We start from the raw sequence: 17,842 nt of genomic DNA on the forward strand, positions 1-17,842 counted from the left end.
TAATATACGCTTAAACACGCTTATTCATATTGGATATTGATTGAAATAAACAAAGGAACAAATTTTGTAGTGGAATGTGTCAATGAGACATTGATTCATGCTGGCATGCTTGATATATTATGAAAAATTAAATTCTTAATATAATATTAAATATAGTCAACTGAAAATGCTTTTTAGACACAAAAATGACGTTTGTTTTCACTTATATATCAACAAAGGTCATCTTTTGTAAAGACAAATGAGAATAAACAGCATATAACACCATTTGGCATACTAATTGTTAAACCATCGTATTTCCACATCTGATTAAATATAACGTCCATATTTATTTTAGTTAAATATCCTAAATTAATTTCTTTTTTGTAGCATCAAAAATTTTATACTTTCGTCAGACTTTCACCCAAATGAAACAAAGATTTACTCTTTTAGATTTAAGAGCAACAGTAAACGAACTAAACGAAAGACTTACCAATACTTTCATTCAAAACTTCTATTCAACACAGCAGAGGTTTATATACATAAAGTTTTCCAACAAGGACACTTTACTCGTTGAACCAGGATTTAGATTCCATTTAACTCAAAATGCAGATTCGGAAATTTCACATTTTTGCAAAAAATTAAGAGAGAAGTGTAGACATGCACGAGTGCATCGAATTTACCAATTTGGATTTGATAGAATTGCCATTATAGATCTTCAGAGAGTCAGAATTGTCATAGAGTTCTTTAGTGCAGGAAATATGCTAGTATTAGATGAAAATGATCAGATATTGGAATTGCTCAGACCAGTAGAAGAGCTTGGAATCATCAGACATAGCAAATATGTGTTTAATTCAGTAGACATAGACCTTTCATTCAATACTTTTAAGGAATGCAATAATCTTTCGAGTATTTTACCTTTTGAAAAAGAGTATATAGAGGCTATTAAAGAAAGAATTCAAAAATGAGCTTGGGGAAGATCTAGAAAATCTGAAGAGAGAAGAGCATAAAGATAACGTAGAAAAGTTTTTTAGCACATTTAAAGAAGAAATAAGCCAGATTGGATGGTTTGGGGAAGTTACACTCATTAAAGATAGGCCAAATCAATTATTCGCTTTTAAAACTGTACACAATGCACTTGAAATTAGTAAAATAGCAAAAAATGCAAATATAAATGAAACAACATTAAAGGAGGATGAACATATGTAGAGAAAGAGCTTAAAAATCTTAAAATACATACGAAAATTTCAATTAATCTCAAAAATAAAGAAGAGATTGAGGAGTTATTATCTAGAACTAAGGGCGTAAACGCCTTACACTTTTCATCATTTAATGAAGCCGCTGAATATTACTTTTGTGATTCTCAAAAGAAAAAGAAGATTAAAGAAGACAAGGGCACTAGGATTAGAAAAGCACAAGAGAAGTATATTGGTGAACTTGAAACACAAGCTGCAGGATTGAAAGAGACAACGGAAATACTTAATGAAAATAGAGTGTTCATAAATGAGATTTTGGGAATTTTTAAAAAAGTATTTGAGACTAAAATGGAATGGAGTGCATTTGAGGCCTTTTGGGAAGAAGAAAAACGAAATGGAAATCCATATGCCAAGGCTATTGTGAGCTATGATTTAAGTGAAAGAAAATGCATAGTTTTAATAGATCATCGATACATTGAACTTGATGTTTCCATGCCATTGAGCAAGAATATCGAAAAGTATTTTTCAAAAAGAAAAAAGGCACTTGACAAAAGTGATAAAACCAAAGCCGCATTAGAAAACATTGTGGACAAACTCATTCCAAAAAAGGCAATAGTTCCGGCACAGAAAAGAGAACTCTATTGGTTTGAAAAATTTCATTTTTTCATTAGTACAGAAAATGAATTGGTGATTGGAGGAAAGAATGCACAACAGAACGAAATTATAGTCAAGAAGCATTTAGAACCAACTGATTTATATTTCCACTGTGATATACATGGCGCAAGTTCAATAGCATGCAAAGGAAGAAGTGAAGTAACCATTGAAGAGGCATCTTACATGGCTCTATGCATGTCAAAGTGTTGGGATGAGGGTGTTATAAAGCCAGTATTTTATGTCGAACCTGATCAAGTATCAAAGTCAGCACCTAGTGGGGAGTATATTACAAAAGGATCGTTTATGATAAAAGGCAAGAGAAACATAATGAATCCTTACAGACTTGAATATGGAATTGGACTTTTATTTAAATTGGAAGGCTCCCAAAACATTCTTGAATTTTCAAGTAACCCAGCAGATGATGCTAAAATTTTGTATGGATTGCCAGTTTCAGCACCCTGGATTTGTGTTAAAAACTATAAATACAAAATAAGACTTTGCCCAGCATCTGAGAAGAAGTCAAAATTATGTCAAGACATCAAAACAAGCTTTGAAAGTCTTTCAGAAGGAACTCTAGAAGAAAAATATGTAAAATCAATAGGATTAGATGAGTATATGAATGTAGTTCCCGGAAAATCCAAAATTGCTAAGCTTCTCAAGTAAATATTAAAAAGCTAATTTAAAGAGAGAGTATTTTTAAAGTGCCAATATCATATGGATAATAACAACTAAGTTAGTTAGATAATTGACAAACAATGAGATATGTTACAAATCTGCACTTCTTTAATATTAGCCTTTAAATTGCTTTTTACAACAACAAAGCAATAAATGTGCTATAAAACCTATTGATTTTTATTCAAGCCTCATTTAACTGATATTTATTAAATGTGTTTTCAAATGACATCGTCTTTTAAGTATTCTCGGCGAATAATTCCATAATGTTTCCTTGAACCCTTACAATGAGTCCTGAACTACAGAAAAAAATTACAAAAGCAGAGAAGCTTAGAACAAAAGCAGCATTTCCTCTTTCACTTATTACGGAGCCGGACTACGTAGAAGCCGGGGATCTATACTGTGAAATAGCCAGGGAGTGCAGTGATTTAGAGGATAAAATCAAGTTTTATAATGAGGCTGCCATAACATTTTTGAGAAAAAAGGCAGAGTACAATGAATATAGAGCTTCCGAGTGTTATAAGAAGTTGTTTGAACTACTTGTTAACCAAGATGTTACAGCAGCTGTTGAGAACTACATTAAATATTGTGAATGCTTAGAAAGGATTGAGAAATACATGCTTGCTGGACAAGGATACACAAAGATAGGTGATATTTTAGAAGAAATAGATGGAAAAAGGGCAATTGAAATGTATAGAAAAGCACAGGATGCATATTCAAAGGATTATAGTTGTCCTATGCATTATAAAGAGGCAGTCCAAAAATGTCTTACTATACAGATAAAAGGACAGGATATTGAAGGCGCAATTGAGTCTTTAAAGATGCTAGATATAGAATTTAGCAAGTTATGCATACAAATACTAACATTGTTATTGGGAAAGACGAATTTCGAAGAAGACCTTAAGAAAGATGAGAGTGAGTTGATAATGACACTACTAAACAAAGATAGAGACACGAGCATTGAGTCATTACGACAGTTCAAAGAAAAAAACTTTATCAATCCTATTATTTCTAAAATTTTTGATTTTGCAATTGATAGACTCCAACCAGAAAATGATATATGCTAAAACGACAGCATTTACACTAAATCTATTACATTATTTTGTTCAAAACGATTATTTTTATCATGGATATTTTAATCATTTTTAGAGATTATCAAAAGCTTATTTACTTGTGAAAATCAAAAGTGCATCAAAAGAATAAAAACAATGCAGTGGTAACAAAAGAGGACATACTTTCTTAGATAGCTTATTAAAGTATTTATAAGAAAAACCATACCTTTTCCTTTTTATAAAGATTTTATAAACATTTGGACAAAAGCATTCAAGAATGGTTAAACTAATATAAAAACACATGAATAAACAATAAAACAATCAATAGCTCTTCTTAATAGCTGTTGAGAAATAAGGTTTACATTTTAACTATCAAACTAGCCAGAAACACCATCTCAAACCATCTGTCAAATTTATCAAGATTCGCTTGGAGCCATAAAATTTTCACCTTATTAAATATCAAGTAAATATTGTTTAAAGCCTGTTTATTTATTTTTTAATATTTAATTTTATCAACAAATATATCACAAAAGATGCATTTTAAACATTGCCTGATTTCAAATTTCAATTTATTTTCATTTTTTCTTGATTTTTCTTTGTTTTTTAAAGCTTTTGATTTTAAAAATTTTCAGCTTCCCCTCAATGGTCAAAAGAATAAAGGACAAGAATGCGCCAAAGAGACCTTTGACAGGATTTTTATTGTACGGCAATTATTTGCGTGCAAGTGATGAAAATATTAAGACCCTTCCTGTCACTCAACAGGCAACAGCCATTGCCCAAATGTGGAAAGAGTTGAATGAGAGTACAAAACAAAAGTACAATCAACAGTCAGAGAAACTCAAAGAGCAGTATAAGAAAGCTATGGAGGCCTACGAGAAGAGCGATGCCTATAAGGAGTTTCAGAAGACACTTGCCGAGGACAAATCTGGAAATAGCAAAGGAGCCAAAAAGAAGAGACAAGGATCCACCAAAATGTCAGGCTATCGACTTTTTGTGAAGGAAAATAAAGACAATGTTGATGATGGGCTAAATGAAGAAGATGCAGGAAAGAAGCACATTGCAAAGTGTGGAATGAAATGGAAGAAACTTTCAGAGGCTGAAAGGCAGGCTTACAATGACCGAGCAGCTCAAATGAACCCTGAACAATTAGCTAGCGGGGACCACGCAATGACTGATGATGAGGAGTAGTAAAAGTATTTTATGAAAGCAGAACCTTGATTTATCTTTATAACTTTATTAGTTTTTAAGGTATATGGAAAGTACCAGCAATTATTATTCATGCAACAAGACAGTGCATCTCTTAATAAAGTTAAAGGTATTAAGTTTTTTAGACTTTTTTCAATTTTCTTTGACAAAGCCTTAATTAAAAAATCAGTGAATAAAGCCATTAAAATATTTTAAATAATACTCTGCCTTATTTTATCAAATACTTACGTACCTTTATTTAGTATTTACTTATTTTATCTAACTCTTTGGCTTTGATGCAATTCTTTGGCTAGGTCTTTGCCTTGGTCTACGTTCTTTCACGTAGTCATCTTTGGCAACAGAAAATGCAGAGCAATGCGTTCTTCGTTCATTTTTTGAATAGGGAATATAAAACTGGTCTTTGAATGATACTTCTTCCTGTTTGGAAGATTCAATCTTCTTAGCCTTCATTTTCTTAAGTTCATCAGCAAGAGTGTTCCGTATTTTAAATTTTGAATGCACCTCAAAGCTTTCAACAAGGGATTTAAACTCAGCGGGAACACTTACTTTTCTTCTAAAATCTAGGCATCTTTGATATCCTCGCATAGCAAGATATTTTAGATGATCGAGATCACTCAAATCGTATTTGTCCAGTAGATTTTGTGGAATTGTCCCAATTTCAACACTGTTTAAATGGGTTTCTTTAATATTAAAGAAATGGAAAACATCAGAATACGTCACAAGAGAGTATTGCTCCCCCATTCCTCTAACACGACCAACACGATGAACAAAGGTCTTTTCATCACTCAAATCATATGAAATTGAAACATCAAGATGAGGAATATCCAATCCACGAGCTGCAACATCAGTAACGACCAATATTTTGATCTTTCCACTCATAAATTCACCAAAACTCTCTTTTCTTGCATCATCGTCCATACTTGAATATATTCCTTTAGCTTTATATGAAAATTTCTCAAGAACCGCAAGGAGAAATTCTACGCCATAGCGTGTAGCAACGAAAACAATAGTCTTCTTTGTTCTATCAAGAATATTTAACAGCGCATTCTCCTTACTTTCACTAGGAACATAAAAGAAGTAATTTTGGATATGCTCAGGTATCTTACTTTCTACCTGCACAATTGGAATGTCTAACGGCTCGTCTGGAAGGGTTGCACTGAAATACACCTTTTGACACGCTACCTTCTCCGAAATGCTCTCGAAAAACGCATTTAAAGAAGGTTCTTCGAGAATTCTGTCTATCTCATCTACAACCAACAATGAAATGTCTTTTAGTTCCATGCTTTTCAAGGTTGTAATTACAACAGTACCAGTCAAAGGAACCTGGTTTGAGAGGATCTTAAAAATAGACTTAACCTGCAGCACAAGCTCTTTTGTAGGGAGTAGTATCAGTGAATTTTGATTGTTTATAGCATTCATAATGACAGGAATAAGATAACATAGTGTCTTACCACTTCCAGTTCTAGCAATACCCATAAGGCTTCGTCCTTCCATCACCAAAGGAACAGTCTTTCTTTGAATCGGAGTTGGATTGTCAAATGGAATGTTCTTTAAGAGTTGTGGATGCAATCCCATAGTTTTGAAAGAACCAGCTTTTATCCTTTTCACTTCGGTCATTTGGGAGAAAAATTTGTTAACAATAAAAAATAACAAGGAAAAATCAAATACTACCCAAAATTTTAACACTGTGCAATCTATCTTTTTATCCTACTGCATAATTACATGTTATAAAATACACAATATCGTTTATGTCTCATTTTGTACTTCTATGAAATATAATAGTAGTTTAACCCATTATTAATGACATTACATATCTCCGATGGTGCAGTGGTTAACATATCAGCCTGTCACGCTGGGGACCCGAGTTCAATTCTCGGTCGGAGAGCATTGTTTTCTACCACCTTCTTACTATTTTCCAATCATTAAAATTAAATACTATTTATCATTTACAATACAAAATAATATCAGATTGATGCATTCTAACTAGTTTTATGTGAAATGTTTATTTAAAGAAGCTCGTTGAACTCAGGTTTGTTAACAATGACAATATTCTTTGACTTTCCACCCTTATTTTTGAATTTTAGCATTGTTTTCATACTCTTTGAAAGTGAAAATCCCTTTGTTTGTGCACTGATACAGAATTCTCTTAATTCTGACCTTAATTTCTTTGGAAATTGAGAAATGTAAGAGTCAACAACCTTAGCCATTTCATTGTAGAAAAAAGTATATTTTGAATTCAAAATGATTAAATTAAATGCTTTGAGAATGTGCTTAGCAACGTCCTGGGAATGCATTGATACAAATATCAGTGCATTCAATAAGGAATTAACGACGAAGTCCCTATTAATATCGTTATTATGAGAATAAATATACTCAGTGTTCGAACTTGTATACTCCAATACTATCTGTGCAGCATTAATACAACCACATATCAATGGAACATCATTGCTTTTGTCGGACATGTGATCTAGCAAAAACTTTAAAAAATACTGATCGTCAATCATTTGAATGATAATTTCTTTAGCAACCTTTTTGCATTTGTAATTGCCCACAAACAGTCCTTTGATAATCTCAGAAAGAAATTTGTCTACCATTTCAGCCTTGTTCTCAACTTTACAGCCAAGACAGCCGTTTTTTAATATTGAATGTAATAGTAATATTCTGTTCTTTTCAGCTGCCAAATTCATAGTTTTAATCAGTGATGAGTATAAAATATCACAGATACAAACACTCGTTCGTTTCTGAGAGTATATTTTATACAAAAGTTGATATGATTTCTTTTGAATTGGGACTGCTTGGAAGGAGCACAGTTCCAAAAGTCTACTTATGAAATCAAGGTCGAATGTATTTCTATCCACAAAAAATATCATGAGTCTTAGTGCGTCATAAAGGGACAAGGCCTGATCCTGCACATCATCAAGAATGACTGGGATAATTCTATGAGAAAGGTCAACGTTGCAGAGTTTTATTAGCATTTGAAGAACCACTTCACAGTCAAGAGTATCATTTTGAATGTGCTTGTCAATTAAGTCATATACAATACCGCATTCTTTAACTGAGCTTAATATTAATATCGATTCCTCCTTAGAAATTGGATTGTTAAGTTGCAGAGTATTTGTAAGATTTTCAGTGTGGGAGTAAACAAGTTTTTCAAGAGCAGAACACACAATAGTTGGGTGTGTGTTAATATGGACTTTAAAAATTTTCATCAAATTTGTGTGGTTTTTCAAATAATCAGTACAGTAATAGCAGAAACTGGGCAGACATGCCATTAAACAGCCAAGTGAGTCACTCTGTGAAGATGAAGTTATACAGGAAAGTGGTTCTGATTTGGAATAGTCAATCTCTATGCTTTCATATTCAGTACTACGTGAATACACACGGTATAATCCAAAGAATACACCAAGATCAACGTTTGAGAGTCCTTTGAAGACTAAAAAATGTTTGGAAATATCAACAGAACCAACAACATCAACAAAATCCTGTATTTTTATGTAAGAAATCATATTTTGTAGAAGTTTTTGGTACTTCTTCTCTTGTAAAAATTTTTCATTAATATTAATCAATATGGATGAGAAAGCAGGAAGAATGTGATCGGACAGTAGCGAAAACAAGTCAATCAAATCATTCTCTGAATTTTTTGATTCAACTACTTCGTGGGTGATGAGATCGATCAGCTTTGTTGTAAAGATCGACCCAAGTTCTGTTCCACCCATCAACTTTAGCTTGTTAATGTTCTTTCTATAAAATGCTAAAGTCAAGGTTAGAATTTCGAGATTCTCGGGTGAGAATGGAGCCATAAGATAAATTATTGACTTTAGTACATCAATGTCAACGAATGAGTCTTTTGTATATTTGGCTCTCAAGAATGACAGAAGCAGCCTGCTTAAAGTAGCAGAATCTAATGCTGATCTATTTGAAACTATAAAATGCATAACGTCAAAATCATCCATAAAGACATCCATGCTATTTTCAAGAATAATAACTTGCTTTTCAAAATCGCATGTGTCAAAACAATCAGAAACTCTAAAGTGCTTTACAATAAAGTTACTTACTCTTTTGATTTCTATGTTTTTGAGTAAAATTTGAAATAGCTGGTAAAGCTCCGAGTTTTCGCATAGCGAATTCACAGAATTCCACGTCTGAGAATTTTCTTGAAAAACTGAATGTAGAATTGTACAGCATGGAGAGGGGTGTAAAGGAATGCACAGTGAAATTGCTTGAAGGAATGTTCTATTGAGGGTATAAGCCTTCATTTGGACGGCAACATCCAACAATTCTTTAAAATCCCTTTTGTTTCGGTTGTAAAGCTCTATTACGGTTTCAAAGCAGGCATTTGCAATATTTTCCGGAATTGGTTGTATTTTCTTTGAGAGCAGCACCGTTTTTATCTTTTCCAGCAAATTGAAATCAGCTTTGTTCATGGATAAAAAATTTCCAGGATATAAAAATAAGCCAGCAAAGCATTTTGCTAATAAAATAGATAGCTGCTTGCTATATAAGAAGAGTATTGATCAACAATGCAACGCATGCTTGGAAGTTTGTGCTGCTGCTTTCAATATTAACATTTGATTTATAATAGCTTTTAATAAGTAGTACATTCATTTAAACTTGTGTTTGTGCTAGTAAGATTTTAATTAGTTTCCAAGCCTTCATTCTCAATTATGGAAATAACTGTCAACACTATTGAAAAAGAGTTCATTGCTGAGGATCTTTCTAGGTTAGGACAATGCCAGTCATTCAAAATGCACAGTCCCAAAATATGTGCTGTATTTTCCAACAGCAACCAACCACTTTCATTTAAATGCAATACTGTACAATCAAAACGTCAAAATCAATCACATAACAGTACTGCAACATCACAGTTCATTTTTATTAAAGAGCCCTTCTTTTTCTATACTCCTCAATTTCTGCCATTTTTCTTTTACGCTCATTTTCTTTACTTTCTCAATTCATCAATCTTTTCTAATACTTCAGAATCTTCAACTTTCAAGTCAACCGCCTTTTTAATATCACCCCTTTCAAGAAGAATAAGAGCCTTTGTCTTTTTCAAACGGTCAAGCCCTTTTTCGATGAGAAAATCAATCATTCGTAAATCTTTTGTTTTCTCAACTAAACACAGCAATGCCTTTTCATCAGATTTTGAAAGCTTGACTGATGACATTTGTAAAAAACAGTCAACTGCCTTAGCATAATTTTTTTGAAGTAAATAACAGAAACCAAGATTCTTAAATGCACCTGAAAACTCAGAAGTAATCTGATTGAATAGCTTTATGGCAACAGTAATATTGTTTTTAAATACTGCACAAATGCCTAATCCATTAATGCATAATGGGGAGCTAGTAGAAGATCGGAAGACTGCCTCTGCCTTGTCAAGCAAACTAGTATCCAGGCAATGCGATCCAGTAAATTCATCCAAGAGCTTATTTCCAACAAATATTACACAAAATGGATCATTCATGTCATGCACTAGACTTTTGTCTCCTGTCAAATATGCTCTCAATTTAATATCAGATGTGCTGATATTGTTTTTTAAATAATCACAATAAAGATGGGCCTCTGGCAGACTACACTCTTCAAGCAGTTTGACATCTCTTTTTGATACTCCTAAGTTGTACTTGACAAATTCTAAACGGTTGAAATCAATGTTCTTCATCAAGTTTTGGAATATTTCAATCGATGTGTCGTTATCCATTAGAATGGCTTTGTTATTTTCTAATGCAACATGATCAATGTACTTGGAAATACTTTTCATTTCAGGTATAGCAGATTTGTTCATATTTCTAGCCTGTATAATAATCCAGCAAAGTTTTCTTACAAAATCAGAGCAATCATTCAAATCAACATCAAAAACTAGATTTTTTAGGGAAACAATTGCATTAAAGTCTCGAATGGCTGTACATTTATGCTTACATTCAACAAGTTCGTTTTTTATCCGTGATAGATTGAACTTTGCAGGTAAATAGTCTATGTCAAGGCTTAGTGCCTTTTCGTACCACTGAGCTGCACTTTCATAATTTTCTAATATGTGGTAGATCTTTCCAATATCGTACAATATTTGTGGAGAGCTGACACCCTCACATATTAAAGCATTGAGCTTGTCAATTAGCCCATTCAATATCATAGCATCCGTTGAACTGTCAATTTCCTGCTCAATATGTTTTATTTTTATATCCACGTTTTCCTTGTCATCAAACACATCTGATTTGCCAATTATATAAAGAAAATTGTTGTTATCAACGCTAGCATCAAATTTACTCCAGTTCTTTGAACTGAAATAACACTTAACTATTGGATCGTTGCTAATTGACATTTCTTTTGTGTCCTTTTTCATTACTGCACATCTTTCCAGTCCATTTTTATAGCCTATTTTTTCAAAACAAAACTCAGCATCTTCAATTTGGTTCATATTAAGAAGAAATACTCCCCTGAGAAAGTCGACTCTCTTGTCATCAGATGATTGTAGTTTTTCAAGAAGGGGTTTAACATCCAATTTGTGCTGAATCATAAGCCCAGCTTTTTGGATGTCCACATTTTCTTGTTGGAGTTCTGAACTGCATCTTTTTTCAGCCATGTCCAAAAGGCACTTGGCTTGGGCATAATTTGATCTTATGCTGTATGACACATCTAAAATATCCTCTAAGCTGTGATGATTTAGTGCTTTGCCTACTAATTCAAATGTTTCATGGTCCAAGACAATATCCTTTGTAATTTCAATTTCTCTATTTGATTCCAAAGAGATTTTAACCATGGGCAAATTTTTATAAGAGATTAAGTTGATATGAAAGGCAAGCACACCACCAACGACAGCACAAGTTAAAAAAACAACTCCGGCACGGCTGCCTCCATTTTTATGCATATACTGGAAACTGCCCATTTGTCAGAAAGACATGCAGTTTTATTTGTTTTAGTAAACAATAATATGAACTTATGAATATGATACACAACAAAACGTTGTACATCAGTCAAATATTCATGTACAGTTCGCATTTAATCAAGCTAGCCATTGCAGTACAGCATGAAAATGCCCTTTAACACTACCCTCTCCTGTTTTCTACAATTTTATCAATCAAGCACGTGCCGTCATTTACAAAATTATTTCCATCTACAAACACTGCCATGTAGTCTTTAGAGACTTTCTCTTCCTCCTCGTTGCTGTCCAGAAATGTCAAAAGACTATTTTTACATTCTTTTATCTCAGCAGATAGCCTTTTCATTGTTTCTTCTATGCCACTCTCATTGTAATCTCTTTGAATAAGGCCTATGGCATTGTAGTATAAAAATAACAATTTGTTTACCTCTTCTTGGAGTTTATGAAGATTCATAGGGTAGACAAAAAGAGAGTAGATTGTAAATCTACTTGCACTCAGCGTGACAAAAGGGATGAGTACCCAACTAAGGGAACTGAATAGAATCTACTTGGTACACCACGAAATTGCATGCTCTAATCTACTGCATATTGACTTTATTTTCTCTTAAAATTTTGTGAAAAATTTTCACCCACATGCTGTTTGTTGAATTGGGAAGGGAAGTGTCACCAAGAAGCCTTAAACTTCGTAGTGTTAAGGCTGTAATCACTGGAATTAAGGACGAGAAGTTTGTTGTAATTCAGAAACAGGATAGGAGCTTTGAGGTTGTAAGATTGAAGGATATTGTTCTGAATGATAAAGTGTACGATCTAAATGAGCTAAAAGACCCCAACCACGAGTTCTTCAAACAAGTAGAGACTGCAAAGAAATGCAATGATTTTGATAGATTTAAGATGGATCTTGAAAAGAGAGTCATTGAAGAGTTGATCAAAGCTAAGGGCATTGATAATTAAATTATTAATTCAAAGCATAAACACTTTATGCAAATACTTTGATCAATTATTTAATGCTAAGTGGGTTGTTTTGTTTATATTTCTATTAAGGCCTGTCTAGCTTATTGCTGGACCATGCCCGAAGACATCAAACAAGCTGCAGACCAGCAAATGGCAACTCGACAAATTGGTGTGCGTTCAAGTGTGGTTGAGAGTGTTTACTTACAGTTGGAGCTGAGAAAGGTCCTTCAGACCCACCACAAGTTCCCCACAACATTCGTTTATCCAGTAGGTCGACTTTGCTTTGAAGGCATCACCTACTCTGGATCTATCACGAAATTTACAGTCATCAAAGAGAACATCAAAGAAACATGGAAAATCAAATTAGATGGCAGCACATCATTCGAAGACTCGCTTTGTTATAGCTTGGGCGATGCATTTTGTAAGTACTTTAGCAAATACTGAATGAAATGGTCAAAGAAAGCTTAATATTAACTATTGACAATCCAACTTCGACTGTTAATTCATATGCATAGGACTTTAAATAATTAGGGTGTGCTTTCATGTAAGTAAATACACTAGTCTTTGTAAGTGACCTACTTTAAGATAAAGCCTTTGAACAGCTCCACCACAAAGTCTTCCAACATTTTCCTATGTAAAATATATTTTGTTTCCTTTATGCAAACACCCCACTTTTGTTTTTAACAATAAACCCTCCTATCATTAACCGCTGAAATGGTCGGGTGTTTGACAGTAAGCATTCAGCCAATTGCACTTTCATTGGTTGTGCAAAAAGGTTTTATTCGTTTATGTTCTACGAACAAATTTTAAAACATAGGTTTTAAAATGAAATACTAAACAAAATTACGAAGCTGAGCAGCTCTGCACTAATGAAGAATATCGACAAGGAAATTGAAAGGATACTGAACAAAGAGTACAAGGAACAGATAAATGAAAATGAGACTGTGAATTTTGTAAGCGAGAGCCTTGGATTGGACAAAAGCACAGAGCATATTAGCTTTGAAGACGATAGAAATAGATTGGGAGAAAAGCCTATGGGTATAACTCCTAGAGAGGAAAACATAGAAGGTAATCGCCAAGGAGACTCATTCAAGAGTAATATATTCTCACAGAAGCCTTTTACACAGCCACCAGCAACTGTGCCTGAAGAAGTCTTAGTTAACTTAAGGAACAGCAATATAGGACTGATAGATTTAGAAGTGCTATTGGGATTAAGCAGAAAATCAAATGGGAGTGAAGAGGAGGAGTCAAATGGCGGGATTCAACCTAAGATTTCTAGAATTTTTGATGATGTTCCAAATGATGTGGTATCAAATGCAGTCAAGAAGCCAAAACTAGTAGAAAACACAAGCGAGGATCATAGACATAAGATTGAAGAAATGAACCAGTTTATTGATGACTTATTCTCAAATAAATACCTTGAAAAGAGAGTGTTTGAACATCAAAAGCAGAGTTTCAGCGAATCTTTGTTTGGTGCACCTAATTTAAGTAACGAGTACCGCCCAGTTCATAGCAGAGCAAGCAATGTGAAACAGTCTTCTCAAAACAGTGTATATCAGGAAATGGATAGGATGTCACACAATTCAATACTTTCCAGTTTTTCACCGCACAGCTCTGATAATTCTAATATGAAGTCTATTACTGATGAATCGAAGACTTGTACAAAACCAGATCAGCTATCAGCACATGTAAATAAAAACGAACATTTTCCTAACATTGTACAAGGGTGCAGATATCCCCCATATAATAGTACGTCCACCAGGCCATCAATTGCACCAGATTGTCTGTTGTTTAGAAATCCAACACTGCGCCAGAACAGCTTCAATCCTCAGGCGTATTGCAAAGTTAAAAGAAGACGTAGGATTAGTTCAAATACATGGTGTTCAGCCGGGAACTTACTCGCATTTCATCCGTCAAAGCTTTCTTCTTTTGAGTTTGTTCGTGGTAATATGAGCCTTACACCCAAACCAATTGTAAATCCGGGAAATTTTGTATTTACGCCTAAACAAAGTTCTGAAAATGACAGAATGATTGAAAACTTCAAAAAGCAAATGAATAGAATTGATTTTGATAATATTACAGTACATGAACTTAAGAGCATAATGAAAGACTACGGATTAAACCCCAACGGTAAAAAGAAAGAAATGATTGACCGACTCAGAAACACACTAAAGGAAGTTAGAACAAAGCATGAAGAAAGACAACCAAACAAAATTACGGATTGTAGAGAGGATCCGTTGTATGAAAAATACTTTTTTTAATAAATATATAAATTATACTCAAATATAATTATTTTTATATGACGCTAAAGCATAAAGGGGCAGAAGATAAATTGATTGTGTATGACTGTAGTATTGTCTGTGGCTTTGCACTTTATTGCAGTACTACTTTACTGTAGTGTTCACACCCGTTATTTTTATTTATTTTTCCAAATAAAGCCCTCTAGGAATGGATGGAGTCTCAGCTTATAACTATATACGAAGTAAGTTTGTAGATCTTAGAGAAACAAGATCTTTAATCAAGAAATATGGACTGAAAATCAAATATGGATTCCTTTCAGACGAGGAAGCTGCGACTGTTAGAGGAGCTGTGGAAAAGTTCCTTTCGGAAAGACACTTGGCAATGAACGATCTAAAAAGACACTTAGTGGAAGACACAGAGTTTCCAATACATGATCTAATTTACGAATGCACCCAAGTCTGTGAGCTTAGAACATACAAGTCCATGCACACTCACTTGTCTTATATGTATCATCCTTATATCCGTACCATCTGGAATTTAGACGAAGAAATACAATTGCTAGATCTTGTAAATCAAAAAGGATTTAAGTGGAAAGAGATAAGCTACCATCTTTCTAAGTACAAAGATTTGTGCAGACTGAAGTATTTAGCCTTGAAAGGTGAAAACAGCACCAACTTGACTAAAAGTAAGATTCAAAGTCTCCTTGCACACATGCCAGCAACAGACGAAGAATGGGCGGTTCTATGCAGTGAGCTTAATCTTAATAGGGCCTATATTATCAGATGCATTGACAGGTATTTGAATGGCAAGGAGTTGGCCCGCCCCGAAAACAAGATTTTGGAAATACACCTCTGCCTTCTGATTTTAAATAACAACCATTACTGTAAGTTTAACTGCAATATTGAGAATATATTATCATTTTTGAACTTAGATGCGAAATCATACGATATTGTTGATAAAATTGAAAGTAGTTCAACACCCTTTGTTTCTCAGAAAGGTCGAAGGGCAGGTTCCGTTCTTGTCGATGGTCTTTGTAGAAGACCGCATGAAAATGCATCCATAGATACTGGACAAACATATCCAGAGGATGACTTTGAAGTGCTTTTGGAAAATATTAAGAAAGCAAGTGCTGAAAATCGCAGCCAGACAAGATTCTTAAACAGATTTTTAGACTTTTTCAGAATTCAACCAGGTTTTAATCTTGATATTGCCATTAATAAGGATGATATTTTCTGGTACAACGTCACAAAGGAGATTAACGTTGAAAAGAGCGTGGCATTATCAAGGTTTAACCAGCTAGGTAGGGTGTATAAGTGGAAAACTTTCAAAGACGTCTACGACACTATTGCCAAAATGTCATATGATTACGTGGTTACCAGGATTAAGCAAAGTCTAATAGAAAAGAACTCAGAAGACAATGCTAGGGATAAGAACGACACCACTACGAAAGCCATAGAAAAATCGGAGAGCTCTGAGCTAATGCTTGAAAAGAATGTTAAAAGCAAAGATGCAAAAGAGAGCGAGAATATCCTGGAAAACCCTAAAAGTTCAGAATTGAGACATCAAGCCAATCGTGGATGTGAAAATCTTGAGAATCAACGGACAGACAGTGAAGCCAGCTTAACCATGGAAGAGATAAAAAAGATTAGGACCAAATCAAAGCAAATCTTCTCACGACAGTGGCGGGAATGCATCAAACAATGAGGATTCAACAGTTAATATAAATTAGCAACATCCACAAATGAGCAGAGGTATTAATTGCTAATTGTTATGCAGCAATGCCAAGTGTCAAAAGAAAAGGCTTTGTTGAGGTCTACTGTAAGATCCAGTTTGCTTTTATCATTTATAATAGAACTTGAAATATGTCGGGCATTCAACATCAGCAGTCTGGCTTTGCATTTACCTTCACAGTGCTGCATCGTCGCTAATTAAATTGTATTTTAGACTACTGGCATTTTATATTTAGTAAACCCACAAGTCTTTTGCCCTATGGAAAGTAGCTCCATTTTGAAAAGTATTTCCACTTTAGAGAACTTCAACGAAATAGCCATAGTCTTCTCAAAAAGCTTCAAAAACCAGATAAAAAGCATTTATGAAGACTTGACGATGCGATTTCCAACCAAGGACGTCTATCTAGTTCCATCCAATGACATTCTGTGCTCTGCCAAATGCGACAAATACGAAGCCTATGTCTTGGTTGGAATCGAGTGTCCGATCCATACATTCGAGAATGCAGTACAGTTCAAGGTTGAGTTAAAGCCTGAAGTTAAGGATAAAATCAAAAGCTATGATGGCAAAGTGGCGTTGGACTCGATTTACACGAATGACGGACTGGTGAATAAATCAGATGAGTTCTGTGAATCAGAAGCCCACGGCGCTGACACACCAATACTGGTTGTAACTGAAAATCAGATGGTTTTTGACTACTATTCGTATAAATATGAGAATATTGAAAAGTCGAGCGAAGATCTAAAATCACGAACCCGTGTTTCATACTTGATGAAGGAAAATGCAAGTGGAGGTAAGCTAGAAAATAAAAGAATGGTTGGTGTTGTTTTTACCAGCAGGGCTTTTGAGGATATTGCCACTTCACTGGTCAAGACTATTAATCAATTCTCACGGGCTTACAAAATATTCTTGAAAGACGTTAGCTATGAAAGATTAATTAGCATTGACAATATAGACTGCATCGTTCTTGTTGACTGCCCATTTTTCCAATGTAGTTTTGATCTTCACATTCCCATTCTGACACCCTTTTCAGTGAATTGCTATATGACCGAAAAGTGGAGTGACCAGTATAATAGAAATAGTTTTGAATGCAGCGAAACAAAAGAATTGGCAATCCAAAGCCATGCAGGTGAAATTATGGAGACAAGATGGTTTAAAGGGGCGGTGTTTAGAACCGAGGAAGAAGATATGAATATTTACAAGGGCAGAAAAGGCATAGCGACGGAATATGACGATGAGGGCAAGATATAAAATCCTTGACTGTTCTGATATGTTCACACCACAAAATAAATTCT

The 17,842-nt window shown here is 34.2% G+C and overlaps 12 protein-coding genes and 1 non-coding gene across 13 annotated transcripts; 10 read left to right on the forward strand and 3 right to left on the reverse strand.

Annotated features, from left to right (window-relative positions):
• Positions 1-404: 404 nt before the first annotated feature.
• VICG_01445 (uncharacterized protein) lies at positions 405-944 on the forward strand (the record flags this gene model as incomplete). Its single annotated transcript, XM_007604829.1, has 1 exon — positions 405-944. One exon carries the CDS (start codon positions 405-407, stop codon positions 942-944), a length of 540 nt encoding a protein of 179 aa, XP_007604891.1.
• Positions 945-1,433: 489 nt separating this feature from the next.
• Positions 1,434-2,489, forward strand: VICG_01446 (uncharacterized protein; the record flags this gene model as incomplete). The annotated part of the gene is made up of 1 exon (XM_007604830.1): positions 1,434-2,489. The coding sequence occupies one exon, from the start codon at positions 1,434-1,436 to the stop codon at positions 2,487-2,489; it is 1,056 nt and encodes a 351-aa protein (XP_007604892.1).
• Positions 2,490-2,785: 296 nt separating this feature from the next.
• Positions 2,786-3,565, forward strand: VICG_01447 (uncharacterized protein; the record flags this gene model as incomplete). Its single annotated transcript, XM_007604831.1, has 1 exon — positions 2,786-3,565. One exon carries the CDS (start codon positions 2,786-2,788, stop codon positions 3,563-3,565), a length of 780 nt encoding a protein of 259 aa, XP_007604893.1.
• A 627-nt stretch (positions 3,566-4,192) lies between these two features.
• Positions 4,193-4,738, forward strand: VICG_01448 (uncharacterized protein; the record flags this gene model as incomplete). Its single annotated transcript, XM_007604832.1, has 1 exon — positions 4,193-4,738. One exon carries the CDS (start codon positions 4,193-4,195, stop codon positions 4,736-4,738), a length of 546 nt encoding a protein of 181 aa, XP_007604894.1.
• Positions 4,739-5,014: 276 nt separating this feature from the next.
• VICG_01449 (uncharacterized protein) lies at positions 5,015-6,373 on the reverse strand (the record flags this gene model as incomplete). Its single annotated transcript, XM_007604833.1, has 1 exon — positions 5,015-6,373. One exon carries the CDS (start codon positions 6,371-6,373, stop codon positions 5,015-5,017), a length of 1,359 nt encoding a protein of 452 aa, XP_007604895.1.
• A 196-nt stretch (positions 6,374-6,569) lies between these two features.
• VICG_02275 lies at positions 6,570-6,641 on the forward strand. The gene has a single exon. It is a non-coding gene; the product is annotated as a tRNA-Asp (tRNA).
• A 121-nt stretch (positions 6,642-6,762) lies between these two features.
• On the reverse strand, positions 6,763-9,180 carry VICG_01450 (uncharacterized protein; the record flags this gene model as incomplete). The annotated part of the gene is made up of 1 exon (XM_007604834.1): positions 6,763-9,180. One exon carries the CDS (start codon positions 9,178-9,180, stop codon positions 6,763-6,765), a length of 2,418 nt encoding a protein of 805 aa, XP_007604896.1.
• Positions 9,181-9,695: 515 nt separating this feature from the next.
• On the reverse strand, positions 9,696-11,633 carry VICG_01451 (uncharacterized protein; the record flags this gene model as incomplete). Its single annotated transcript, XM_007604835.1, has 1 exon — positions 9,696-11,633. One exon carries the CDS (start codon positions 11,631-11,633, stop codon positions 9,696-9,698), a length of 1,938 nt encoding a protein of 645 aa, XP_007604897.1.
• A 627-nt stretch (positions 11,634-12,260) lies between these two features.
• Positions 12,261-12,578, forward strand: VICG_01452 (uncharacterized protein; the record flags this gene model as incomplete). The annotated part of the gene is made up of 1 exon (XM_007604836.1): positions 12,261-12,578. One exon carries the CDS (start codon positions 12,261-12,263, stop codon positions 12,576-12,578), a length of 318 nt encoding a protein of 105 aa, XP_007604898.1.
• A 114-nt stretch (positions 12,579-12,692) lies between these two features.
• VICG_01453 (uncharacterized protein) lies at positions 12,693-13,022 on the forward strand (the record flags this gene model as incomplete). The annotated part of the gene is made up of 1 exon (XM_007604837.1): positions 12,693-13,022. The coding sequence occupies one exon, from the start codon at positions 12,693-12,695 to the stop codon at positions 13,020-13,022; it is 330 nt and encodes a 109-aa protein (XP_007604899.1).
• A 425-nt stretch (positions 13,023-13,447) lies between these two features.
• VICG_01454 (uncharacterized protein) lies at positions 13,448-14,839 on the forward strand (the record flags this gene model as incomplete). Its single annotated transcript, XM_007604838.1, has 1 exon — positions 13,448-14,839. The coding sequence occupies one exon, from the start codon at positions 13,448-13,450 to the stop codon at positions 14,837-14,839; it is 1,392 nt and encodes a 463-aa protein (XP_007604900.1).
• Positions 14,840-15,026: 187 nt separating this feature from the next.
• On the forward strand, positions 15,027-16,523 carry VICG_01455 (uncharacterized protein; the record flags this gene model as incomplete). Its single annotated transcript, XM_007604839.1, has 1 exon — positions 15,027-16,523. One exon carries the CDS (start codon positions 15,027-15,029, stop codon positions 16,521-16,523), a length of 1,497 nt encoding a protein of 498 aa, XP_007604901.1.
• A 285-nt stretch (positions 16,524-16,808) lies between these two features.
• VICG_01456 (uncharacterized protein) lies at positions 16,809-17,798 on the forward strand (the record flags this gene model as incomplete). The annotated part of the gene is made up of 1 exon (XM_007604840.1): positions 16,809-17,798. One exon carries the CDS (start codon positions 16,809-16,811, stop codon positions 17,796-17,798), a length of 990 nt encoding a protein of 329 aa, XP_007604902.1.
• Between the last annotated feature and the right edge of the window lie 44 nt (positions 17,799-17,842).

Source organism: Vittaforma corneae (assembly GCF_000231115.1).
Source record: "Vittaforma corneae ATCC 50505 unplaced genomic scaffold supercont1.14, whole genome shotgun sequence".
NCBI classification, from domain to species: domain Eukaryota; kingdom Fungi; phylum Microsporidia; family Nosematidae; genus Vittaforma; species Vittaforma corneae.